The sequence below is a fragment of the Myodes glareolus genome, chromosome 10 (genome assembly GCF_982192425.1).
Source record: "Myodes glareolus chromosome 10, mMyoGla1.1, whole genome shotgun sequence".
Lineage (NCBI taxonomy): Eukaryota > Metazoa > Chordata > Mammalia > Rodentia > Cricetidae > Myodes > Myodes glareolus.
Window position 1 is genome coordinate 50,690,974 of NC_142035.1, and position 27,286 is coordinate 50,718,259.

The following is a 27,286-nucleotide window of genomic DNA, read 5'->3' on the forward strand; positions in this document are numbered from 1 at the left end:
AACTCCAGCTCCAGGAGATCCATCACCCTCTTCTGGCCTCCACAGGTACTGCATGCATGTGGTATACACAGGGGCACATATACATAAATGAAAATAAAATAAATCTTTTAAAAAATATCATGGCAACATCGAAACATTAAGCACTTATAAAACATGCGAAATTTGTACATAAAACCCAAAAGATATTGCACAGAGAAATTTACAAAGTTCCCTAAATGAAAGGCGGAGCTACTGTGTTCACAGGTGGGAGACCCTTGTTTCGCTGCACGGTCACTTCTTCCACGCCCATCAAAATTCCAGCAGACTTTTGGTTTTGGTAGACATTTGTGAGATGGCTACAAAGGCTACCCAGACAACAGAAGACCTAGAATAGCCAGAGGCAGTTTTGAGAAAGAAAAACCTTGGAAGAGCCATGTGATCTGCAAGGCAGTGTGTAATTGGGATAAGGACAGAGGTACAGAGGAACAGGACAAGGCAGAGTCCAGGAATACAGCCACACACCTACGGTTGAAGACGGGAAAGAAACAAATTCTACCAGGATAAATGCACACCCACATACAAACCCAAACAAACCTCAACCCTTACTTCACACTCTGTGCCAAAGCAAGGGGCCGGCCTGAATGTTAGAGCTAAACTCACAAGGATTTAGAAACCACTGGAGGAAAGCCACATTGTGTTAGACAAAAAGCCCAGGAGCTATGATCTGAAAAGTTTTAATAAGTTCTTTCCTCTTGCAGCACACTGCTCCAAAAGGTCGGGTAATGGATCAGCGGAAATGTTTGCAAAGCACCTATTTGGCGGACTTCTACAAAGCTACCTAAGCACAGGCATAAACAAGGACAGCAATAGAAATGCGTGGGAAAGGAAGCACAGACATAAAACACACCGTGAAAAAGGAAAACCCACTTAAACACATGGCAAAACCTGTGAGCAGACTCTTCACCCATCTGTATCTGACATGGAAAATAAACACACAAAGATGGTTTGAGAAATGCAAATCAAGACCACAGTGGGATGCCACTTCACACCCACTATGGCAATGATGAGTAAGACTGGCAATCTGAGGGCGAATCAGGATGCCTGGCAGCCGGCAATCATTGCTGGTAGGCACAAGGTGCTGTGGCCACTTTGGAAACAGTCTGGTAGTTCCTTAAGAAATTCAGCCTGTAGCCACCAGAGAAGCCAGTTGTTTCACTCTGAGGTATTTACACAGATGAGTCAAAGACAGCTGTCTACGTAAAGAGTTGTAAGAAAATGTTCATTAAAGCTTTATTCATAATCACCAAACAGGTATCAATCCATATGTCCAGCAATCAGTTACTGGGCAAACAGACTGTATAGACCCTTATAAAGAAATACTACTCTGTAGCAAAAAGGAGCAACCACACACACAGAGCCACAGCTGGATGATCTCAGAAGCACTTTGCAAAGTGACAGAAGCCAGAATCAAAAGGCTTATTATTGTGTTTGCAATAAATTATGCAAAGTGAAGAAGCAAGTGATGGTTCCATGAGTTGATAGCAAAGAAAAGATCAGAATTTTCCAGGACCTGTTTGGGAGGAGAGATTGACAGATGACAGAGTGGCTTGAAGGGGCCCTCTGGGGTGATGGGCGTATTCTGCATCTAGTTTTGGTGAGAGCTAGTTAAGCACATGCATTTGTTCAAACCCAGTGACCAAATACCTGAGATTAGTGAATTTAAAAATATGCAATATATTATTCCATATGTATGTACGTGAATATGCACATTTGTATGTAGAAGATGATTTTCTACAAAGTACTTCTGTCACTAGGGCTCGGCACACAGCGTCCAAGGCCAGCGAGGGCAGACCATTGTGAAAGCCACCACTTCCCTGATAAAAGACCCCACCCAGGTAGGTGCACGCTTTCTTCTCTGTCCTCTCCCGGTTTGAAACCCAGCCACCGCACAGCTGAGAGGATGGTTGGAAACTGGGCTACAGAGCTTCGCTGGCTTCTGGAGGCTCCTGGACCAAATGACCACAGTCTCTGGGGCCTGAGACAACAGAGGCAGATGATGTTCTCACTGCTCTAGAGGTCTGGTCCCAAGCCAAGGTGTCAGCAGACCCTGCCCTATCCAAGCGTGCTGCCTTGCCTTGCTCAACCTCAGAGAGTGGCCAGCTCTCTGGTCTTGCTTGGCTTGCCACTGTATGGCTCTAATCTTGGTGCCTCCTTCCATGCATCTGGTCTGTGCTTCTCCCCTCTTCTGAGGGCATCAGGCATATTGGAGTAAGTCCACTGCTCTCCAGGATGACTTCCTCAGTTATAACTTGATTATAGCTACACAGACCCCTTTTTCAATTAAGTTGGCACTCATGGGTCCTGAGGATAAGGACTTGAACATACCCTTCTGTTGGAAACAATTTAACTCACAACATGGGGGCAGAAAGGAAGGACGGGAAGAGCCACAGAGCCACAGCAAGAGCCCTGTTGGGCTTTGGCCATGGAACCACAGCGGGGCTCTGGCTGCCTGCCCCTGCTTTCCTATTGTGAGAGAACAAGACCACATTTAGATAAACCACCGCGGGCCAGCATTGCGGCTGATATTCTCCCTCTTCTGAGCGTCTTAGGGGCATCCTGGTCCCTTCCTGACCCAGTCAGTGGGAGTGAGGGTTCTTCAACTCTAGCACTATGCCAGGCCCAAGGGAACAATGGATTGGATAAGCAGATGCCTCGTTCCTGTTTGCCAAGTTCTCCTGACTCGAACATTCCTTTTTCCCATCTCAGCTCTGGCTTTTTCTCCACATCTCCAAAAGTTGCAGGGTACCCTCTGCCTTCCTTCTCCCCAGCAACTCATTTTAAGGTTTCTATGGCAGCTTCCCCAGGACTTCTCCTAGCTCTTGTGCCCTGTGCCCACCAAGTTCTTCAGCCAGGCAGGTAAGCTAGTGTTCCTCTTGTCATTTCCACACCTCTGTTCCTGACTGGGTCCCCAGCTCAATCACTTGTTCATGGTCTGGAGGAGTCTCTTTTTGTAAAGTGTCTAGTTTCTTGGGCTTACAGCTAATGACTCTCACCTTCCAAAGTTCTCCATCAGACAAAGCTCCACTGTGAGCATGGAAGCCAATGCAATACATCCTCCCTTTTAATCATATATACAGTTTATTGGTTCTGTTCCTCTGGAGAACCCTATTGGGTTTTTTTGGAGGGGGCATAGTCACTTGTGGAGGGAGTTGGTCCTTTCCTTCCACTATATGGGTTTCTAGGACTCGAACTCAGATCTTCAGGCTAGGCAGAAAGTTCCCTTACCCTCCGAGCTGTCACGCTGCCCTTAGGAGAGCCCTTTTACACAGACTAACCCCCCCCTCAAAGACTGCTCCTGGCTCCAAGAGGAGCTATGGTTCCTGGTTGGGTCCTGAATCCCCAGGTGATGTGATACCAGGGCAGTTTCCTTCCCAGGGCACTTTTCCCTGCTGCCTTCTCTTTCCTCCCCTGTGTGCAGACCCCTGCCTGCCCCTGGCCCTGCACCAGCTCCTGTTGCACCAGAAGCCTTCTCTCATTACGTGGCAGCCTACCTAGGGGAGTGCCCTGTGGTGCAGGGCTGGAATTCACATGTGTTCCCAGAGACATCTATGACATCTATGACATATCACATCATCTATGATATGATGTCATATCATCTATGACAGAGTAGAAGTCATAATGGTAGAAAGGGTCCGGCGCCTGGAACACACTAAGCCAAGCACAGGCATGATGTGCTTGTCATGTGTAAGAAAACACCCGGATTGTCCAGCGGAGGCTTAGAAGAATCCAGAAACTGTGCCTCAGTCACTTGCTGGCACACAGGAGTATCTGGTTCCAAGGCCTATGACTGTCTGGCACCTTGTCCTTGGTTTGTCAGGGATGTGGCTTAGACCCGCGTCATTACTCATGCAGAAGTCTGTTGCTCTGCCCACAGCAGCAAAGGCACCATCTTGCCAGGAGTGCCAGGGAGAGTGTGCACTCCATAGGCGTGGACTCAAATCTGGCATCTCATACCTGCAATCTTAGGTGAGGCAGCAGGAAGGGAGATTGCTACAAGTTTGAGGACAGCCTTGGCCACACAATGAGTTCCAGGTCATCCTGACTACAGAGTGAAACAGCAAAAAAAAAAAAGGGGGGGGGTTGGTGAACTTAGATGCACACACACACACACACACACACTTATGTCTATACATACACACCTGGTTCCCCTCTACTCAGAACTGTGTTCAGTTCTAAGATACATGTTTCCCTCTCTTCTTCAGACATATTTTTTTTGAAACAGGGTTTCATGTCAACCTCAAACTTTCTATGTATTACAAGATGGCCTTGAACTTCTGATCCTTCCTCTGCCTCTAGATTGCTGGAATTACAAGCGGGTGTCACTGTGCTTGGTTTGTGTGGGGCTGGGGAATGCCTTGGCATCTTGTAAATGCTAGACCAGCACTCTACCACCAAATGAACTTTAAATGCCCAATCCCAGGTCCAGATATTTCCACATGCAAGTCTCTCTATCATAATGTCTTCTTCCTCTGCTCCCTCCTCCTGGCTTCAAGGTTTTCACCTCCTCCTAGAAGCCTCCCGGCATCTTCTCTCCCCAGATGTGGTCTTCCCAGTGTTTTCGGCATTCTCCTCTACCCTCCCACCCAGCTGGCACATCCATCCCAGGAAGTCTTCAATACTGAAGTGTGAACACTGCTCTGATTGGCTGCGTGACTGCAGCACCTAGCACAAGTCTGAGTGCCTGACCAGGACAATGGCTACGTGGAAGAATTGGGCACTGCGGATGGGTGCTAGGATTAGAGGTAGATACACAGGTCAGAAGCAGAGAAATAGGAACAGAGGGTTCAGCAGAGACAGCCAGCCTCTCCCAACACGGCTGTGACAGTCCTGCTAGGACTTTTGCAGCCCACACTCTCACACAAACAGTCAGTCACAAAGAGAAAACTGAGCTCATCCCTGATGGAGGAGGACCTTGGCTTCAAAACTGAAGTCAAAAGGTATGTTACTTTGGAGAAGAGATTTTGCTTTTGTTTCCACAGAAAATGAGAGGCTGTGGATTTATTCAGAGTTAAGAAAAATCATCTTTGACAAGGGAGGCCACCTGAGAAATCTCCGACAGGAACAGATGGCCCAGATGACAGAGTTCTACATCCAGAACAGATTCAAGACTGCTGCCTGAGATGATCAAGACTCACAGGATACTTCAGTCAGGACTTGATTATAACTCTAAATTTTCTTTAGGTCCCCATAAGATCATCAGCGCCTTCAACCAGCAGGAAGTAGCCTGAAATACTACGCCCACATTCCCAACAAATGGATTATGGGTATTTTCCTTTGTTTAAAAAAAAAAGAGGGAAATGATGTGGGAGAATTGTCTGTATTCTGTCAATCATATTTTAATAAAACGCTGATTGGCCAGGCAGGCAGTATAGGCGGTAAAACCAGACAGGGAGTAGAGGTGATGCAATGAGAACAGGAGAATTATGGGAAGCAGAGCTTCCTCAGCCATTCCTGTGCAGACCACCGAAGAGACAGGATGTAACCTGCCCAGCTAAGAAAGGTACTGAGCCAGCCGTGTGGCTAACGTAGATAAGGATAATGGGGTAACATAAGTTATAAGAACTAATAAGTAGCCTGACCTAATGGGCCAATCAGTTTATAATCTTATGAAGTCTTGTGTGTGATTTTCTTTGTTGCTTGCCGGCTGTTGGGGTACTGGGAGGGACAGAAACCCCAACAAGCCGGCCCTCACACTACACATCCCCATATAACCAGTTCCATCCAGCCCCAAGCGGTAGGAACACACATGTCTTAGATGGGACCTGCTTCAAAAGTGTTTCCCCATGGAGGCTTAACTGAAGTTGTCAGAACATGAAATCAATACAGTCTTGGCAAAGAGCTTCTACAATTGAATATATTACTTCCTAATTTCCCCTGCTTTCATGTCCAATGTAGAGTCTGCTTTTCATTTCCGAGCCATCAGGGATAGAAAATGATTATGGGTGATGTATTCTCTTTGGCCATTTATTTTTGAAAGCTCAACCCCTGAAATGGACCTTGATAATTTCCAGTAACAGATTTGTAAATAAATGTTTGCTGCCTGGTCCCTTTCCTAACAGCACCCTCATTTGCAAAGTTCCTCCTTAGCTGCTCTTTTAGAAAGCGAAGAGGAAGAATCCAATCACAGGGCCTTAAATACACTGTACAGGCACTGACGCATGCATCTGGAGTCTGATCAGCTAGATCGCGTTTCAACAGCATATACTTCCCATTCAGATGAAGACTGTGTTATTGGACCTGATCGCCTTTAGTGATTGCTTCAAGTTCACAAAAGGCAGAACAATGTACATTTAATATGGGAAAGAAATTGTGCCTGGAGATCTTGTTTCCCGAAGCTGCAGCTGTTCTGCTGGTGAGGAACCTGGCACCCAGGAGGTGAGAGCTGAGAGATGGGTACTGGGTGGAGAAAACTCATTAAGGATGAATTCACAGGAGAGGCATCTGGAATGGAAATCACTAGCCCTGCTGTAATTGGGACTTCTTAGGGTGGTCTTTCTTCTTTGGTCATGCCGACTGTGTTCCCAAGATGCAAGCTGGAGTCCAGTGTACCTTTGCTCTCTATCAAATGATCCAAAGCTCCATCAAACAGCTCTCTGGTTTCTCTGCTACCATCTCAGCTGAGACTCACACATCTGGGCCGTTGGTGACTGTGACAAGAGGAGGATCGTCACAGGACGCCTGTGTGGAGGTGACGTAGAAGGCCTTCAGTGCTGGGTACACACAATGCGGCGGCCCACCAACCAGCGCGGTCACCCTCTCTTACTGGTGTCTCTGGTTTGTGACCTGAAAATCTGACCAGCTCGGTGCTAGGTGCTAGGGTGGCTGCGACAGTTGTTCCCTGACTTCCCCAAGTCTTGTCTGGAAGGCCCAGCCTCACTTTGTGCCTGGGGCTGAGAGGAAAGTCCATTCATTGTTACAACTCACCTCCATCCTCACTGCCTCTCCCATCTGTCCTGAACCGAGACCACAGGGGCCTTCTCTCTCCTCCATCTCTCTATGTATAGAACCCAAACCACCCTTCCTCCTAGAGGACAGGGATTATGTATCTTTACAGCCTACAACACTCACAGTGCCTGGTATATGTGAGTCCCTATAACAACATTTTCAAGCAAGAACATAGTTCAAATAAAAACACCTATAGGTCTTTCCTTTCCATTCGTTCTTTCTTAACTATACATCCTAAGTTTCAACTAAGCAGTAATGTTTCTTTCACTGAACTGAGGAGCTTAATTTCTTTTCATGGTACTCAGGTCAGCCTCAAACTCCCCACGCAGTCAGTGATGACCTACTCCACCTCTCTATACCAGAATTACAAATGTGCCTCACAACACTGCTCACATGTGGTTCTGGGGATCGAACCAGGGCCTCACGCTTGTTAGACAAGCACTTAACCTACTAAGCTAAATATCCCCTCACCGGAACCAATACTAACTGTCTTGAGTAGCCAGTAAGCAGAGGAAGGAGAGCAGTGGGAATTGGGCAGGTTCATAAGAGCTACCAGGAAGGATTCTAAGTCAGCAAGGGGCCTCTCTGCTCCCTTGTCAGCCTCTGAAACAAAGAAGTAAAGCTGGCGTTAGCACTGTCTTCAGGGTGGGCAGGCCGAATGTGTGCCCCTGGATGGGGACAGACAGAGTCTGTTCTCTGTACTTAGACTTGGTTCTGGTTCCACATGTCACCCCTGTGTTTGGTCTTAAATGCTTCATCCCCGATGATGTGAACTGCTTCAACCTGGCCAGTGGAAGCAGAAGCTCCCTGCCTGCCTGTGGTCTAACTGACATCCCTGCAGGCAGGAGGGCGGTTGCCCCACTGAGCTGGCATCAAACCACGAAGGGCATGTGCTAGGATTACTTTATTGGGTCCCTTCATCTAGTTCACATCTGCAGTGACAAGAACTCTACCAAGGACTGTGACCTCAGCTGAGCACAAGGATCTGCCTTTGGAGAGGGCAGCCTGAAGTGGAATGACGTGTGCATTTTTTTTTCTTAGACAGGGTTTCTCTGTCTGACTGTCCTGGAACTCCCTTTGTAGACCAGGTTGACCTTGAACTCACAGAGATCCACCTCCCTCTGCCTCCAAAGTGCTGGGGTTAAAGGCCTGCACCACCACCAACTGGCTGGTAGGTACACTGTTGCATTAACTAATTTTTCTGGCCCTATGTCAACCTTGGTCAGGGAGCTCTCCAAGGAACTATAGGTCTATCAGGACTGACCCCACCCTTACCATATCTCCAAAGACCTGTTTCCTGAGGTCTGGCCTCAAATCAAGTTCCCAGCAGAATGTCCAGGCTCATTGGCTCATCTGTGTGCCATCAGGGCTGGCCCTCCACAGCTCACCTCTCACAGTCTGGTCTGTCACCATGCTGTCTAGATACCGTGCTGCTGGGTGGCCTGGGAATCCACTGCATTTTCCCATGTGACATTGAAAATTGTTTAACACAGAGCCCAGCACAGAATAGACCCTAGTGAATTCTCACCAATGTCCTTTGTCATTGATTCTTTTCCTCACTCGGTCTATAAGAGACAACAGGTTGGGCCCCCTGTAGGACCTCAAAGTTTACAACTTATATAGAAAAATGGAGGGACTTTCATGTATACAGCCTAACTGCCAAGATGCCCTGTTTGAGTTAGACCTTTAAATCCTGTCATTGAGATATATATACCATATGCACATTAGATGTGTAACATGTATCAACCTTTAGTTTTCAGCTCAATGCTTTTTAAAGTGTCTGGGGGAGACGTGTGCATGTGTACATGTTCACATGATTGTATTTGGGGCTCTGGGTCAATGTTAGTATCATCTTTAATTGCCCTTCACTTTAAAAAAAGATTTATTTATTTATTTATTATGTATACAGTGTTCTGCCTATGAGAAGAGGGCACCAGATCTCATTACAGATGGTTGTGAGCCAGCATGCGGTTGCGGGGAACTGAACCCAGGGCCTCTGAAAGAGCAACCGGTGCTCTTCACTTCTGAGCCATCTCCACAGCCCTCCACTTTTTTTTTTTTAAAAAAACAAAACAAAACAAAACAGACTCTCTGGCTTAACCTAGAGCTCCCCAATTTGGAAAGACTAGCTGGCCAGGAAGTCCCAAAGATCCTCATTTCTGCCTCCCCAGCACTGTGGCCACAGCTGTGTAATACAGTGGATGCTAGGAATTGAACTCAGGTCCTCACGCTTGTACAGCAGCAGGCACTGTAATGACTGAGTCATGTCTCCAACACCCACCCGTGATTTCTTCTGTATGTGTACACACTCATTGGAACCAAGCCAATCAAGAACCAGCATTTCCCAGGCCCTTCTGAGCCTTCCCATGCAACACCACTCTCCCCCTCGGATGGTGACTACTGCATCACCCTCAGCTAGTCTTTCCCCTCCTTGACTGCCACATAAAAGGAACCATCCAGTAAAACTCTCATATCACTAAGCATGTCTGTAAAATTCGCACATGCTGTCTTACATGATTCACCTTGTGAAGTCAACCACAATTTACTTCTCTAGTTTTCATATCTCTAAACATTTGGTTTCCAGTTTCCAATTTGGGGTTATTAATAAAACTGCTATGAATGGTCCTCTATAAGGCTATTTATGAACCACATAGCTTCATTTCTTGGCTAAATCTCTAGGGACAGAATTTCTGGATCACAGAATAAGTGTACATTCAACGTGTGAGAGACGCCCAAGTTGTTCTAAATAATATACACACACACACACACACACAGAGAGAGAGAGAGAGAGAGAGAGAGAGAGAGAGACAGAGAGAGACAGAGAGAGAGAGAGACAGAGAGAGAGAGAGAGAGAGAGAGAGAGAGAGAGAGAGAGAGAGAGAATAGGGAACTGAACTCTGGACCTTGTGCATAGAAGATGAAGCTATCATGCTACAGCCCCAGCTCCTATGTTTCCATCTTCGAATGTCTTAGTTATGAGGCCCAGGGTTGCCCTGCATCACTGCTGGGCTGAGCTCCATGGAGCACTTCAGCTGAAACACGTCAGTGGGTGGGTGTTTGTACTTGGTTGTGGTTTTGATTTCTGGCTCTCTCTGACTAATAAGATCAGGCAGTTTCACATTCTCATTAGGTAGCCTTTTATCTTCTTTTATGAGGTGGATTTCAAGTCTTTTGTGCAAAGTTTTCTTAGATTGTATCTTTTCACTATTGCATCCTGAGAGTTCTCCACACATTCTGGATAAAAGCTTGTGCCAGACACAGACACTGCGGGAATTGCTCCAAGGCTTAGAGCTTGCCTCTGTTCTGATGGCTGGCTTTTAGACAATAACAGTGTATCAATAACTAATGTAAATGATGCTAATGTAATGGTGCTTTCCGGTTTTTCTAAGAGATCTTTGTTTACACTCTGACTTCCAGCACAATGCTGATGATACTTCCCTGTTTTCTTTGGAAATTTATAGTTTCCCTGTCTCTCTATTCAGGTCTATGATGGGTCTTTAATGAGCATCTGCGTATTGAGCAGGAAACAGTTCACAGTTCCTTTTCCATTCAGAATCTACTTTATGTCACTATTTTAAAAAATCCTCTTGGTGTGGGAGGTCTTTCTGTCTGTGTTTCTTTAATTGATTAATGAATAAAGAACTGGCTTGGCCTATAGCATGGGAGGAGGAAGGTGGACTCAGAGAGATACCATGGAGCTGCCACCAGAGATAGACATGCTGAAACTTTGCTGGTGGGCCATGACCTCATGGTGATACACAGATTAATAGAAATGGGTTAAATGAATATGTAAGAGTTAGACAATAAGAAGCTAGAGCTAATGGACCAAGCAGTGATTTAATTAATACAGTTTCTATGTGATTATTTTGGGTCTATCTAAGCTAGTTGGGAGGCCAGGAAGAACAAGCGCCCTACTCCAACATCCTCTCTTCATCATTGAACTTATTTCATGCTTGTCAGAAATTGAATGAACAAATATGTATGGCTAAGTGGAGCTGGCAGTGCTCTGGTGGTGTGTGCAGCTTCTTACCAATGTTCCCATGACTGGACTAGGACAGACTCAGCACACAATTTGGAATCTGATGTGGGATGTCCTTCTGTAATGTGTTGCTTTTATTAGTTAATGAATAAACCTGTTTTGGCCTATGGCAGAGCAGGACATAGCCAGGCTGGAAGGAATACAGAGAGAGTAGGTAGAGTCAGGGAGGATGCTATGTAACTGTTGAAGAAGAAGGACACACTGGAACCTTACTGGTAAGCCACAGCCTCGAGGCAATACACAAATTAAAAGAAGTTAATTTAAGATGTAAGAGCTAGGTAGAAATATGCCTAAGCTATTGGCCATAGAGTGGTGTAATTAATATAGTGTCTGTGTAATTATTTGGGTCTGGACAGCCAGGAAATGAACAAGTGTCTTCATTTAAAAATGGTGCCAACGTGGGCAACTACATCCACATAAAACCTGAGAGAGCTTGGGAAAGAGTTCTAGACACAAAGAACAGAGTTAAGCATGGCTTCTTGGTAGCAGTATTTTCTCAGGTGGGTTCTGTTTACTAGAGGCAAGCAGAGGCACGTCTCTTTTAAGAGATGACTTCTCAGTATTAGCAGCAAAAACTGCATGGCTTCTTTAAGAGACAGCCTCCTGGTTCATGCTGGCAGCATGAACCTCTGACTCTTTCGGAGAACCTGCACTTAGATGGAGTCTGTGACCAGTGTGTTACAAATTATTTAATGGAGGCATAGACCTGCTGTGTCCCTGTACCTGGCAGTGAGCATGACTAGCAGAGGCAATAAACAGGACCTCTGGCATGCTGCGTGGGGCAGAGGCAACAGGCAGGGCTGAGGAGTTAGTCCTAGCACACCTGCTTAGCAATTTAAAAAAAAAAGGTGCCCCTGGTCAGAAAATGATCACAGTATGCAATAAAGACAGATTCAGACAAAAATTAACCTCTGAATGAGTCACAGTGTGTTTTTAAAAAAACGTATGTAGGCTTAGGAGAGAGAGGAAAAAGAATATAGACAGTTATAATATAGAACGGTTCAGTCATAGATTAAAGGAGTAAAGACAATAAAATAAATATTAAAAAGTAATAGAGTACAAAAAGCCACATAAAGATGGAAAATACACAGAGAGTTTGAATTATTGTGTTTTCTTTGAATTTTTTGACTACAGAGAGACATCTGATTCTAAGGACTACAAAGCTAAACTAATATAGGTATCTTGGCTTCAAAATTTGAGTCTAAGGGTATGCTACTTTGGAAAAGATGTTCTGCTTCTGTTTCCACAGAGAATGGGAACCTGTGGATTCCTCCCAGGCTAATGTGGCTTGATGGAACAAGAACCCCCCCAAAATGTCTCCATGAACCCTAAAAATACTTTGCTCAATAAACAGCAGGAAACAGTTCAAAGAAAACTACACCTAAATTCCCAAAACAATTGTTTATAAATGTTTGTTTTCATTTAAAAGGGGATATGATATATAAATAAATACTTTACATTGGTATGGACTTTGGTTTATTGATATAAATTTAAGGTCAATTTTGATATATATATATATATATGTATATGTATATATGTATGTATATATACATTTCTACTCTTGTTTAAGGTATTATGTTTATACAGCTCATTTAAAAATGTAATGTATAATTTAAAATTAGGAATTTAATAGTCAAACTTGTAGTCATGTTAGTTAGGTTTTCTAAATATACAGAGTTATATTTCAGGTGGATAGGTATTCTTCAACTCTTTCAAAGACCTATAGAATATGAAGTTTAAAAGGTTTTAAGAACTTCGACTTTTCTAGACAGTGAGATGTGTCTGCCTCTGGCTGCACCAATTACTTCAGAGAGGTTGATGGGCACTGAAGAAACTCGTTATAGAATTTACCTTCAATGTGACAAAGGTTAGCCATTTGGGCAAGAAACTGCTCTTGCCTGAAATGCTTGATGGCATGCTGTGTAAACTGAACATGCTGTACCCACAAAAAAAATGACTGCTGAACTTGCCAAAAGAAGGTGAGACAGTACTTCAGGGTTCCTGCTCCACTAAAGAAACTGCCAGATATTCTGAAGGACACAGAAGAAAGTGACTGACAAAATGCCAATATAGGTGAAACAGTCTTTCAAATTTCCTAATTCATGGAAAAGTCTTCCAGATACTATGGATCTGTAGGCTGAAGATGAATGCCCAATGTTACAAAAGAACTTTGGGTGACTGTCTAGGCAGCAAGATGTCTCCGTCAATTCTAGAACTTTGAAAGTTACTTACAATATACTTTCTGTTTACTTAGGTAATATTATATCCTTTGGTGGAGTTTAAGACTCCAAAGCTATAGTTTTCCTTAGTTATAATAAAAGATAAATTAGGTATGAAACTTTACACTCACAAAAATATTGTCACTGTAATTCTTGTTTGACAACTCTTTTATTATATGTAATGTTACTATGTTAAAGTTAAAACCTTACTTTTTATTTAGACAGAAAAAAAGGAAATGATGTAGGATGTCCTTCTGTATACAGGTTGCTTTTAGAAGTTAATGAATAAAGATGCTTTGGCCTATGGCAGGGGAGGAATATAGCCAGGCTGGAATGGATATAGAGAGAATAGGCAGAGTCAGGGAGACACCATGTAGCTGCTGAAGGAGAAAGACACGCTGGAGTCTTGCCAGTAGGCCACAGCCTCATGGCAATACACTGATTAATAGAAACGTGTTAATTTAAGATGTAAGAGTTACTTAATAAGAAGTCTGAGCTAATAGGCCAAACAATGTTGTAATTAATATAGTTTCTGTGTGATTTTTTGGGTCCGGGCAGCCAGGAAACAAACAAGCAGCCTCTGTGAAAAAAAGGAATCAGTTGGCACCAGCCCTCCCGTGACTTCCACTTTTTTCAAAGCTCTGTGGGCTGTTTTACATCACTTGTGTTTCTACAGGAACTGTCAAGTGAGCTTGTAAGTTTATACTCTTTCCAAGATTTTCACTTCGTGGGAGGAGTCTGGACATCTATGGCAATGTTAACATGCTGTGCCTCTGCGTTACTTATGTTAACGTGTTGTGCCTCTGCATTATTTAGAGTATTTCTTGAATTGTCCTGTGTGTATTTTGCAGTGTTCTGTGATCAGGTCTTTCATGCTTTGGGATTTCTATTGCTAAGTATCTGTGCAAGATGTTCATATTTGTTAGTGCATTATTAATCAGTTTTTATTGTCCAGTGGCTTAGTGAATGCATGTACAAATAAGCTTTGTTCTAAATATTGAATTTAACATCTCACTATCATACAGCACTCCTTCAATCCTATAGTTTTCTGTCTGTTAAACTCTTTTTGTCTTCTTTTCATGCTTTGGTTTGTTTATTATTGTATTGTGTGTATATGCTTGAGGCGGGGATGTGCCATGGCATGCCTATAGTGATCCAAGAACAACTTTATTCCCGTTACAGAGTCCTGGGGATTGAACTCCGGTCTCCATGTTTGTGTGGCAAGCTTCTTTACCCACTGACCCACGGAGGCACATTGCTGGCCCACCTTTTAGGTCTTCTATCAAAATCAAACAAAAACCCCATTTATTTCACCCGTGAATTAAGACAGCTTTATTTCTTCTGCCACAGCCCTCACATGTCCCTTTCTCTCTCTCTCCTTCTCCCCATTTATCTCCCTCTCCCTTTCTCTCTGTCCCTGACTCCCTCCCTCTCTCCTGACAAGGCTCTGAAGTAAGATGCCAAGTAGAGGTGGTAAAACTAGACACCCTTGCTCTGACTTCTCCTTTAGGAGAATGTTTGTAATTTCCCACCATTAGGCATGATGCTAGCTTTATATTTTCTATAGATATGCCTTTCTCAAATTGAGAGAAATTCTTTCATATTTCTTTTATATTCTTTTATATATTCTTTGATATAACCTACTGAGATTTTCTTTTTTAATCAGGAGTTTCGTGAAAATGTTTTCATGGCTGGGCATGGTAGTGTTCACCTTTAATCCCAGCCCTTGAGAGGCAGAAACATGGGGATCTCTGTGAGTTCAAGACCCGCCTGATCTCCACAGTGAGCTCCCTGTCTCAAAAAAAATATATTTCCATATCAAATTATCACATACGTTCTCTACTTTGTTTTGTAATAATATAGCTTTCACTGACTGATGCTTATATCATTGACTAATATTTAATATTAAACCTATCTTACAGTCCTGGAATAAACACTTCTCGATTATGATGTAATTTGTTTTTAAAACATATTCCTGGTGTTATTCATTATGTAGCTGATATGCATTTTCACCTATATTTATAAAGAACGCTCACTTGTCATTTTTTCTTGTTCTACATGAACTGATCAGTCTTGTGTTATTTTTAAGAGCAGACTGGTGGTATTGTGGCTGGGATCTGAAGAGTCGCTGACAGGCTCCTGTTGAATTGATTCTGAGCTCAGGGTTCAATTTTTGGGCGTTATTGGTAACTTTTAGAGGTGGGGCCTTTGGAAGAAGCAGGTCCCCGGGGGTGCACTTTGAGTGCGGTGTTATCTGCAGCCTCTCCTTTTTCTTCCTTCTGCTTCCTGGCTGCTAAGAGTAAGCTGTCACACCCTGTATCACAATGCTCTGACTTACCACAGTGTGGAAGAGAATGCCAGTCAGCATGGGCTGAGGCCTCAGAAACTGTGGGCCAAGATCAATCTTTTCCCTATTTTGCTGGGCCTTTTTGGCAAAGTGTCAAAACACTAGCAGAGACAGCACTGCTGTGTTTAAAATGAAAGGCAGGATTCAACAAGAAAATGACACAAACTTTTCATTTATAACAAAGTTTTCTTAAAAATCAAATTCATTGAATAATACTTTCAGATCTTCTATTTTTTGTTAGCATTTGTTTGAGCTTTTTATTTTTGTTTGTTGTTGTTGCTTTGGGGTTTTTTGTTTGTTTTTGTTTTTGAGACAGTGCTTCTCTGTGTAGCTTTGGCTGTCCTGGAACTTGCTCTGTAGACCAGGCTGCCTCTAATTCACAGATGTCCACCTGTCTCTCCCTCCTGAGCATTGTGATTAAAGGTGTGTGCCCCCACTCCTAGCTGGTCGTTTCTCCGGGATTTTCTCCTAACCCTGTCTTGACCACATTGCTCATGCTTGTCCGGGCTATACCACACTGCAGAGACTGGAGTGTGTGTCACGATGTCAGCGTATTTCCTCTTTGTTCTTGGTACCACTTGTTCACACTTGACCCCTCTGTTTCTTGATCAAGGTTGCAATGGGTCAATCAATTCTGTTAATCATTTCAAAGAACAGACTTTTAAGTTTGCTGATGTTTCTCCCTGTGTTTTATATTTCTCTTATTTTTGCTGCTATCTCTACTCATCTGTTATTCTATTTCTGCCCTGTAAGGTGGCAGTTTATTTCAAGCTTTTTTATTTCAATCTATACATTGTCCTCTTAGAATTCTCTCCACAGAATTTGGTACACTGTAATTTTATTATCATTCTGATTAACATACTTTATCCCTTAATTATTCTTTTTTTAATCACTATTATTTTTGGTTTTTATCTTCATAGAGTATTTCTTGATGTGTTGCTTCATATTCAAATATTTCGGAGGTCTTTTTTTTTTTTAAGAGAAAGAGGATCTTTTGGTTCAGTACTCAACACAGAAAAAAAACTGATGGGCAAAATATGAGAATTTTATGGAGGAGGGAAAAGGGTATGAGCAGAAAACACAAGAGAAACTGAAGTAGTCCTCACACAGACAAAAGCTGCTCACACACACGCACACGCACACGCAGCATGGAGATAACATCCACCGCCCATCAAAGCAGTGAAAAGAAAAGCATGCAAACAGTTTCTGTTCTGTGGACGAGGAAGTAGACACGCCTGACGTCACCTCGCCCTCCGCGTGCAGTTTCAGTAGTTACAAAATGCTAAGTGGGAAATCAAACACATGAGAGAGGCTCAGTGAGCTGAGATATGGCCACAAAGTAGATGACTCTGCAGCGCAGGAAGATGAAGGGGGGATGGCTAGGCCCTCAAGGCGCATTTGGGGTATGCTGTTAAGGGGGAGAAACAAGTCTAAGGAAGGTGACCTGCCGTAGAAGAAAAAGGCATTATGAAGAGGCACATGTGCATACTACACTCATTTGTGGGAAAGAAATACTGCTAAAAGGGAAGCAAAGCGGGAAAGGAAAAGACGGAAGTGGGGTAGTGAGGATGGGAAAGGTGAGCCCAGGCTCTCCCTCATCAGGACCCAATCCCTGAGACACACAGCGGTCTACTGTTTCTGGGTTATGAAATAGAACACTGGAGCATGCTCACTTCATGGTGACTGGAAAGGAGGGGCGAAGGAAGAAAAAGGGAGGGAGGGAGGGAGGGAGGGAGGGGAGGAAGGAGAGAAGGAGAAAGGGAGGGAGAAAGACACACACACACACACACACACACACACACAGAGAGAGAGAGAGAGAGAGAGAGAGAGAGAGAGAGAGAGAGAGAGAGAGAGAGAGAGACTCTTCAGGGGCAGAGCCCTAGTGACCCAGTTACTCCCACTAAGACCTTCTAGTTTCCGCCACTGATCAGTACCACCAAAGTGCAGATCCGTCCATGGCTTACTCCATGGACCATGTCTGAGTCCTCAGTCACCTCTCAATAACTGCCTGGGAGGAGCTAAGTCTTCAGCACTTCAGACAGCAGAGGGCTATTTCAGCTTCAAACCATAACAGAGAGAAATGCCGAAGAATGGGGTATGCGGATGAGAAAGGAGCAAGAGTTCCTTGAATGCAGCTTTCTGTACAGCAGTGAGGTTAGGGAGTTTCACAGGTTTTTATAGAAACTTTGATAATAATAATTTTCAAAGGGCCGAGAAAGTGGGTACACACCAGCCAGGATATAGGCGGACTTGAAAGAAGACTACAAACGGGATCCTGTTTGTTGTACATGAATAGACAGTCTTGCAGAGAGTAGAATGATTGATAATTAAATGTTAGAAACGCTGTTTTGATTCTATGATTTAGGGCTAATATTACAGAGAAAAATACTGCATCCTTGTTAGTAAATGCATTCCCCACCAGGAGCAGTTCTGTTAAGCTCTTAACATATGTCCTGGGAATTCGCAAACAAGCAAGAAATAACAGGCAGGAGAGTGACGTCAGAACGATCCCTGCTGTGTGTACTGAGGTTGAAGCTACCCTTAACGCCTGTGATTTCTAATGTATATGACTCAGTGCATGCTCATATTTATATTTTTTTCTATGGCCTTGAATAGGAATCAGAGGGAACCGAGGACAAGACACTGGATTTGAGCTCCTTCGAGAAGTGACTGGTACAGAGTTGCCAGTAATGAAGCAAGATAAACCAGTAAGTAAGAAAATGCTCAGGAAGGGAGGGAGGAAGGGAAGAAGGGAAGGAGGGAGGGAGGGAGGGAAGGAGGGAGGGAGGGAAGGAAGGAGGGAGGGAGGGAATACAAGTGGTGGGGTGTTCAACAAAGGGACACAGAGGCCAACCACAACAAAACAGCTGACCATGACCACAACTGGGAACAATTTGATCAAGAAAATAGTCAACAGTATTGGATTATAACTCAAAGTATAAAATAATTATCTACAAATCCATTCTGATATAAATAGGAATTCACTGAATGGATAACTTGGGGAGCAGTTTTTTGTTTTCAAGTAATATGTGCAGGGATAGGGAAAACAGAGACCTCCTAGTCAAGAAGTCAGCCGGTACCAATGGCTGTAAGAAGGAACCATCATCAGGAAAAGTTGCTGTATTCACAGGCCCTCTTCTGAACCTTCCTCATCCCCATTCTTGACACTGGTGATTGACACATGAAGAAACCAGGGACTCTAGATCCCAGGCTGACTGCCTGTAAGGAATGGGCCTAATAATACGATCTCAAGGATCCTTCCAAGTTCCTGTACTCCTGTGGAAATGGCCACTCCTCCCTGTAGCAATCAGGAGAGCAGTTTCCTTTTCCGTCTGCCTTCTTTATGTTGACTTCTTTACCTTTTTAGTCACTCCTAGGAAAGGTAGCTTCAGCTCTGTGTATGAGAAAAAGGATATTATGTGACTATTTCCTCCAAACAGAAACACTCCTTCCTGGAGGGAGGAAAGAAGCTCATAAGACCCAGGAAGTAAACACAACTTACAAAGCTTTACAAGGTCTCTGCACAGGCTGTATAAGTTGAAACAATTGCTGAGAGGAAGATTCCCAGCTGTGCAGGGAGCTGCACAGTCATGGCCTATTCTGAGAGAGGCTTTTCAGTGACGTCCTGCCTGCCAGTTACTCCTCATCTATTCATTCTGTAGTGACTCTCACTGATTCGCTAGGCGAGACATGGGGGTGGGGTGGGGGATCATCTCTTTGTTCTGTCAAGGTGTTCTGTCTGGAATGAAAAGACACTTGCTAATGTCTTTCCAGGAAAAGTCAAGCACAGAAAGAGTTGGAAGTGAGGGGAAAAGAGAAAATATGAGTCCTAATATTGACTGGTTTCTGGGTTGCTGTGGGCAGAGAAGGGAGCAAGGCAGTGAGAAAAAAACATGTAAAAGGGATATTTTTTAAAAAATATTTATTTATTTATTATATATATACAATAGTCTGTCTGTGTGTATGTCTGCAGGCCAGAAGAGGGCACCAGACCTCATTACAGATGGTTGTGAGCCACCATGTGGTTGCTGGGAATTGAACTCAGGACCTTTGGAATATCAAACAATGCTCTTAACCACTTAGCCATCTTTCCAGCCCAAAATGGGATTTTTTTTATGACACAATTTAGTCGGGGTTCTCTAAGGAACAGAACAAGTGTGTGTGTGTGTGTGTGAGAGAGAGAGAGAGAGAGAGAGAGAGAGAGAGAGAGAGAGAGAGAATTTATTAAGTGGGCTTCAAAAAAGTAAAGATGGCCACAACAAAGAGGGGGGAGCTATGCAAATCTTGAGAGCAATGAAAGCTGGGAGTAGCGTGCAACCTGGCTGGGGGGTTTCCTGCCTCTCTGTTCCCAGAACTCTCCAGACCACTATCTGCTCCTTCCTCCGCCATGTCACCTCTTCCCTGTCTCAGGATTTAAACCGTAATCTCTCACTGAGCAATAAGAATCTGTTTTACATTCCAGAAGCTTTACACACTAGTCAGCTGAGAGGAGGCCGCAGTTTTGTTTTTTTTTTTTTTCCACAAACTTGCAAACACAGTCACCATGCTCCAAGGACACAGCAAGGTTCCCCTCTCAGGTCATCTTCCCAGCCTAGCTAGACAACGAGGAGGAAGAAAATGCTTTGAGTTCAACATTAACTATGAATCCAGGACATCTGATTTCTCATTCCACTTTCTGACTCCAATGCTTTATGTCTGAAGCAAAGCTCTTGCTTCTTATGTGTCAAGAGACTTTTAGGAAAGTATCTGCTTGTTTCAGTCACCATATGGATTTTTTTGTTTGCTTATTTGTTTAAATTTTACTTTTATTCTTAATGATGTGTTTGGAGGTACACATCAGCAGGTGCATGCAGTGTCTGTGGAGGTCAGGCGAGGACGGTAGAGTCCTAGGAGCTGGATTTGCAGGCTGACATCTGACATGGGTGCTGGGAATGGAAGCCAGGCACTCTGAAAGAGCAGTATGTGATATGCGATATGTTTTTAACCGCAGAGGCAGAGCCATCTCGCCAGCCTGTTTGTTTTAAAACTTAAGAACTAAGGCCGGAAAGATGGCTCAGTGCCTACCAGCAAGTGCTGCTCTGTAGTTCCCAGCACCCACATCAGGTGAACCAAAACCACCTGTAATCAAGTTCCAGTGGGATCCGCTGCCTCTGGCCTCCACAGGTGCCTGAACTCACTTGTACATAACTCCTGCCCCACCCCAAACACACAAGAATACATCACTGAAAATAATAAAACGAATCTTTTAAATTTCACAAGCAGACTGATGGCCACTGTTCTGTCTGAGCCCTCACATGGGTATGGTCAATGGTGGATTCTGTCTGGGCTGACTGACGATCATGTTTTCCTAGATCCATCAGCTGCCTCCTAACCAGTGTTTGTGAAGCTCCTCGGTTGAGGGATGTCCTAATGGCCCTTCTCATGGGCATGTGCCACTCATGGGCCAGGCAGTTGCCAACATGGGCAGTTTGTCTTTTTTTTACAGATGAGAGCCTAGAGGAGAGTCCTGGCTTCAACCAATAGACATGAGCAAAGTATTGTCAGGGCTGAACTTTTAGCAAGCAGAACTACTGCCATTGCCTGCAGAAGTTCTGTGCTGTCCTTTGGTTTCAAAGATTTACTTTTAATTACAATACAGGCAGAGTCCTCAGGCTGTGCATTTGTAACAATAAAAACCGGAGCAATAGCAATTGTCTAAATAGAAAGTGCTACATAGTTACACTTCTAGCAATCTTGTTTCCAGCCTCCACTAACTCTCCATCCTTATCTCCGTATTTGTTTCCAAATTAGTTTACTGCCATGGATTTGATAGTAAGTCCTGATGCTTGCTTGTATACCACTCCCCCTCCCTTTCAACTTGGCCTTGTGGTGTGGTGGAGGGGAGCCTGCACCAGCTTTCTGAAAACAATCTTTTCCAGTGAATTTCTACACCCTCTAAAACAGAGGCTCATACTGTAAACCCGGCCAATTACCTGTGTCTGGAGGAACCACAGACCCTGGAGGAGAACAGGCCATTTTCCTAAACCAAAAAAGCTTCTAACCATATTCTAAATACTTATCCTTATACCCACAGATAAGTGTAGCTATTGCCCTTTGTGGCGGTTTGAATGGGAATGGCCCCCATAGAGTCATATGATTGAATACTTGGTCCCCAGACAGTAGAACTGTTCAGGAAGGATTAGGAGGTGTGGTCTTATTAGAAGAGGTGTATCACTGGAGGTGAGCTTTGAGGTTTCAAAAGGCTCATTCCATTCTCAATTATCTTTCTGCCGCTCTCTGCCTCCTGCTTGCAGTTAAAGATGTGAGCTCTGGGCTCCTGCTCCAGCACCACACCTGCCTGCCTGCTGCCATGCTCTCTGTCATGATGCTCATGGACTCTATCCCTCTGCAATGACGAGCTCCAAATCAAGCACTTATTTTATAAGTTGCCTTGGTCTTGGTGGTTTATCATGGCAATAGAAAAAGGAAGAAGTTTCTTTTTGGCCACCAATGGAGGCTATTACAGAGATCCACAACTGGTCAAAATGTGGAGAGCAAGTGACCAGGATGTTCAGCCCCACTTGGTACTCATACAACACTACCTCCGCATCTAAGGTGTGGGGAACAGAGAGGCAGAGGGGACAGAAAGCCTGTAAGAACCAAAGGACTGGGACTGCTGAAAAATCATGTATTCTTGGCTTGACAGGGACGCTGCACCTGTGAAATCTCAACATATTGTGGCCTAAATAGGCCTGCCTAATGGCAACAGGTGTTGGAAAAATTCCTGCCCCTTGGGGGAAGAGCTCCAGGCAGTCAATAGCTTCTGAGAGAGAGAATTGGTTTTCTCCAGCATGTGTCATCTGATAGGTTATCTGGTCCCAAGTGGTCAGCAGTAAACATATTGTTACATCTATGTAACAGCCATAGCTATGTTACAGATATAAGCCATGGATATAAGAGGAAGTGGGAAGGCAGAGATAGAGGGGGTGAAAGGGTGGATGAAAATAATGCAAATACATTATACATATCCATGAAATTCTTAAAAACTAAAGAAACAACAAAAAAATAAGATAAAGAGATACATATAATGCGAAAGAATGCTACCTGCGATGAGAGGCAGTCCATGAACTAAGTTCAGATCAGTCAGGATTAGTTCACTTACCATATTCTTATCCCACCACCCATTCAGCTTCTGTAATGTACCTTTGCAAACAAAGTTGTTTTTTCAAACATACCAATTACTGATGCTCCATCTTCTTGTCCACAGAGCTTCCCTGTAGAATGGCGGCGTTTCATGATGTGATATTCTCAATGTGACAAGCCATTGCTCATTGGTTTGTATTTTCTCCTACCCGTGGGGAACTGAGGCAGCAACTATGAACAGCCCTTGCACCCCAAGTTTGGAAAACTGGAAAAATGAGCCCGTATGGGAGCTCAGGGGATCTGTGCTCTCCAAGGTCACTAGCAAAGCAGAAAAGCTTCCCTGGGACTCCGAAGTGAAACCCTGACCACTCTGGGCAGAGAAACACGTTGTCAAGTGATTGCACAGGCTGGATCTGCTGTGGGACCCTCTTGTCACTACAGGGTGGGGGTAGAATGACTGTCCAAAGCACTGAAAAGGTTGGCCAAGCATGGCTCTAATGGAATGTGCTTTTGAGGAAATAAAAAAAGTCAAAGTTTTACCAAAGAACTAGGAAGACACGCAGATTCCCAAAGCCCTCATGGCTTTGCCTTCTCCTCTGAAAACTCTGAGCCAAATATTCCAGCTGTTTTCAGGAAAAATTATGGATGTTAGATGAATTTTCCCTTCTTTGACCACTAGCCAAAGACCATTGACCCAGCTCTGCTTAGGTTAGATGTCCAAACTGCTGATAAGAATCATTTTATTCCAATATCCAATTCATTTATGGAAGCAAACACAAGCCCACTTGTAGCCAGCCGATGAGTGAAAACTACAAACTAAAATAATAGGTGTCCGTATTCTTTCTACTGACCTTACAGGTTTTGTCTTCATTTCGCCTCAGGCGAAAACTAGCCGTGGACTTTCCCCAAGGCAGGAGGCTGCTTGGTAATCTTCACGGTCTCTTTTCTAATTAGCCCTTGAAACTTCTGTGTGCTATGAATATTTCATCGAATTGTCTATAAACAGGTTACATGGACAACAGAAACTTAGGTAATTAACATGAACACAAGAGTTAGAGCTTCAGCGGCTGCTTTGCATATCCAGTGACATTCCAGCCATGCAGCACATTTGCATTGTACGCGGCCTTATTATTCTAAATTACAGAAGAGGATGCTGAAGCTTGGCAGCAAGGAATGTTAGCTTTCGGGCTCTAAAGCCCTCTCCAGCTTTTTCAGCACATCCTTTGCCTGGTGTTTATTTGATGTTTGGAAAACACACTCGCATGTGTGAAAGTTTTCATCTCTCGCAATCAGACTAGACACTAATGGAAATGATTACTTCTCCCCCGGCAGAGAAGAACTGTAAACAGAAAATATTTCTGGATGTTTAGCAAGTCTTAGAGCATCTATACTGTGTGAGGAATAGAAATAAGAGCGGCAGAATCACCGTGAAGACACACCTGCATGTGTATCTAGGAGGGGATTTCTAGAAAGGGCTAACTGAGAAGGAAAGATTGGCCCTGAATGCAGGCAGTACGATCCCAAGGGCTGAGCTGGATATAAAAGAAGGGAGTGAGCCATGCACTCACTGCAGACACATGTGGCTGGCTGTCTCGAGCTCCTGCGGCCATGCCTCTACCGCTGTGATGGATAAGCACCCTCAAACTGAGAGCCAAAGCAAACCCTTCTTTCAGCTATTTTTGTTAGGAATTTTCTATAGCAGTTAGAAAAGCAACTATCATGCAGGCTATAGGCACGGTTTTCCAGCCATGAACACATTTTTAAATACAAAGGAAGTATTGTCCCACCACGTCTGTGATTATTACTGTGGCTCCTGCTGTTCTGGTATTTTGGGATTTTACACTGGTTGGATTGTTATAATCTTTTTCCTCTCTTGCAATTTCATCTCCCACCTTTTCTTCTATAGTATCTAGAAGATGCTTCGCAGGTTGAATGTCCACCATTCCCTGGGTTGCATCTTTGCCCTGGGTTATAGACTTCCCACTCCGCGGCGGTCTCCATTATGAAAAGGCCAGGGTATGCAGAGTGGCTTAAATCATGTGACTGTGCTGTTGCGGTCAGCAGAGAGTCACCTCATATCTCTGACTGGGAGATGGACCGCGCTCACCCCCGAGCCCAGCTTCCTATGAGTTCTTACCCAATGTGGCTCTGTTCAATAAGCGTGAGTCTTAACTGCTCATGTGTTTCCAGAAATCCTCTGCCTTCAGCGTATTTTCTGAGAGAATGCCAGTCTCTGTACGCACTGCACCCTCTATATTCCTGGCTCCTTTGTGTGGGATGAGGTGACATCACTATGTAATTGATACAAGAAGAGGTGGATCGAAAGAGAGTTCCAGGGAGTCAGATCTGGTCCTCTGAGCATCTAGTTCCAGTACGGAAGAAGAGCTGCTCTCCGTAGCCTGGTTCTTCAGCCCCAAGAACTGACTCAGGATCAAGAGAGGATGAGTGAAGCTATCTGGGATCTCGCTGACCAATTGCCTTGGACCAAAGAATGAAACACACAGAGCTAGAGTGTTTCATCAAACCAACCCTCTGGCACTGTGCATGACAACTATTTCCCCTTGATATCTATCAATGAAACTATATATATTTTGCATATGTGTTTGTTTGTGAGTGGGTACCTGTATGTAGGCCTGTGTGGGTGAGTGGATGCCCACAAAGGTACTCATGCATGTGGAAATCAAAAATCAATATGAGCTGTTTTCCTCAACCCTTCCTTTTTTCCATTCTCTTATTTTTGAGACAGGGTCTCTCACTGAACAAGGAAGTAACTGACTAGCAAACCTCAGGGAAACTTTTGCTTCCATCTCTCCAGCCCTGGGAATACAGGCATGTACTACCACCCTCAGCTTTGGGTGTGCCTGGGAGGGTACTAGCCACACAAACTTAGGTCCTCGTGCTTGCGTGGTAACCGCTTTAAGAACTGAGTCATCTCCCCACATGTTGAATTATATTTTCAGAGAAATCCATGGATTCAGGAAATACAGTGCACCTCAGGTAAACACATTGCTAATTTTACATATGTTCAATGGACACATTTTCTCCAGAGGACAACATATTCGCTCTACATCTGAACATTACATTTCCAATGAAAAGCATGACACTCTGCCCCTGCCACAGTGCCAAATGACGCTTACCAGTGGGATTCCAGAACAGGACACAAAGGGTTAAACATTGGTGTCATGCCTCCGGAACAGGCAAGGCTGCCCTGTAAGGCAGCCTGAAGAGCCCTGACCACTTCCCCAAACTTCTGAGTATGCAGAGTCATCCCCTGTTAAAGTCAGCATGGAGTTCAGCTATGCCTTGCAGACTCATCAGAAGGAAAAAGATGTACCAGTATCTTTACCTTATAGTAAATCCTGGACACCAAACTCCGCTGAAGAACCCTTTCTCGAAAATCCACTGCTTTTAGCAGAAAGGTGAGATGGCCCACTGTGTCAGTGTTAAATGCCAGGAAACTGGAGAGGAAACACAGAGAACATTGCTGTTAGTTTGACTTTTCAAAAAAAGTCACTTTCAAGAGCTCCCCAAGGAGGATTTATAAGGTATAGTGAGAGCAGAAGAGATGGCTCAGCAGGGAGTGGTTAAGAACCCACACACCCTGCACTTATGGAGGAGTTCGGTTCCCAGTACTTACATCACAGCTCAGAACTCCAATGCCCTGGCCTCTGCAGGCACCTGCACTCGCATGTATAAGTACACACCCAGACACACACACATATACATATAATTTTTAAAAATATTAAAAAAATAAAGGTGCCAGACAGATGTCTCAGTGAGCAAAACAGCATACAAACCTAATGATTTCAACCCTTGGATTCCGCAGTGGAAGAAAAATCAGCTCCCAAAAGTTGTTCTCTAACCTCCATACATACACCGTGGCCCATGTACACACACACACACACACACACACACACACACACACACACACTATGATGATGATTGCTATGATAACAATGTATATTTAAAAACCAAAAGCACTTTCTTCCTGTAGGCAGGCATTATGAACATGCACCTCCCTCCCAACTCCCATTGGCATATATGTGCTTTTTGCAGCACTTCTTGGCAAGGGCTTGGCTCCGGGTTTTTCTGCATATTTACCCTCTCGGTCTAGAAGCAATATGACGTCCTGCTTTTCCTGCTGACCATGGCATATTAAGCAAGAGTCAGTATTGTACATGCAGCTTTTCTTTATTAACACTTATACAATTCCCATCAAATGAAGCTTCTAACAACTTCCAATATTTTTGAGTTACTAGTATCCAGTATTGAGCTCTTATTGAGCATTATCTATATTGAGTCATTATTATCTGGCATGCAGATACCATCATAATTAACATATTGTTCAGGAAACTGACTCAGGAGGATGCAATCACCTGCTGGATGTCACAGAGAGAACACCTAGACTTGGTGAGTTTTATTTGGGGTTATACCAATGTTGGAGGTAATAGGTGTCCCACAGGGCTATCCAAGTAAATAGATTATGCTCTCCCTTGTGAGGCAGCCATTGATAGTGTCCCCATTTGACTAAAGGGGAAACTGAGGCATGGGGGCATCAATAGATTTGAAGACCAA

At 44.0% G+C, this 27,286-nt stretch overlaps 1 protein-coding gene across 3 annotated transcripts in view; it reads right to left on the minus strand.

The window, feature by feature from the left end:
* The window catches only part of Acoxl (acyl-CoA oxidase like), a 294,348-nt gene that overhangs the window by 58,085 nt on the left and 208,977 nt on the right, over positions 1-27,286 (minus strand). For all 3 annotated transcript variants that reach the window (XM_085696377.2, XM_085696375.2, XM_085696378.2), the window contains exon 15: positions 26,058-26,169. In XM_085696377.2, the coding sequence (XP_085552503.2) occupies positions 26,058-26,169 (112 nt within the window). The remainder of the gene's footprint in view (positions 1-26,057; positions 26,170-27,286) is intronic.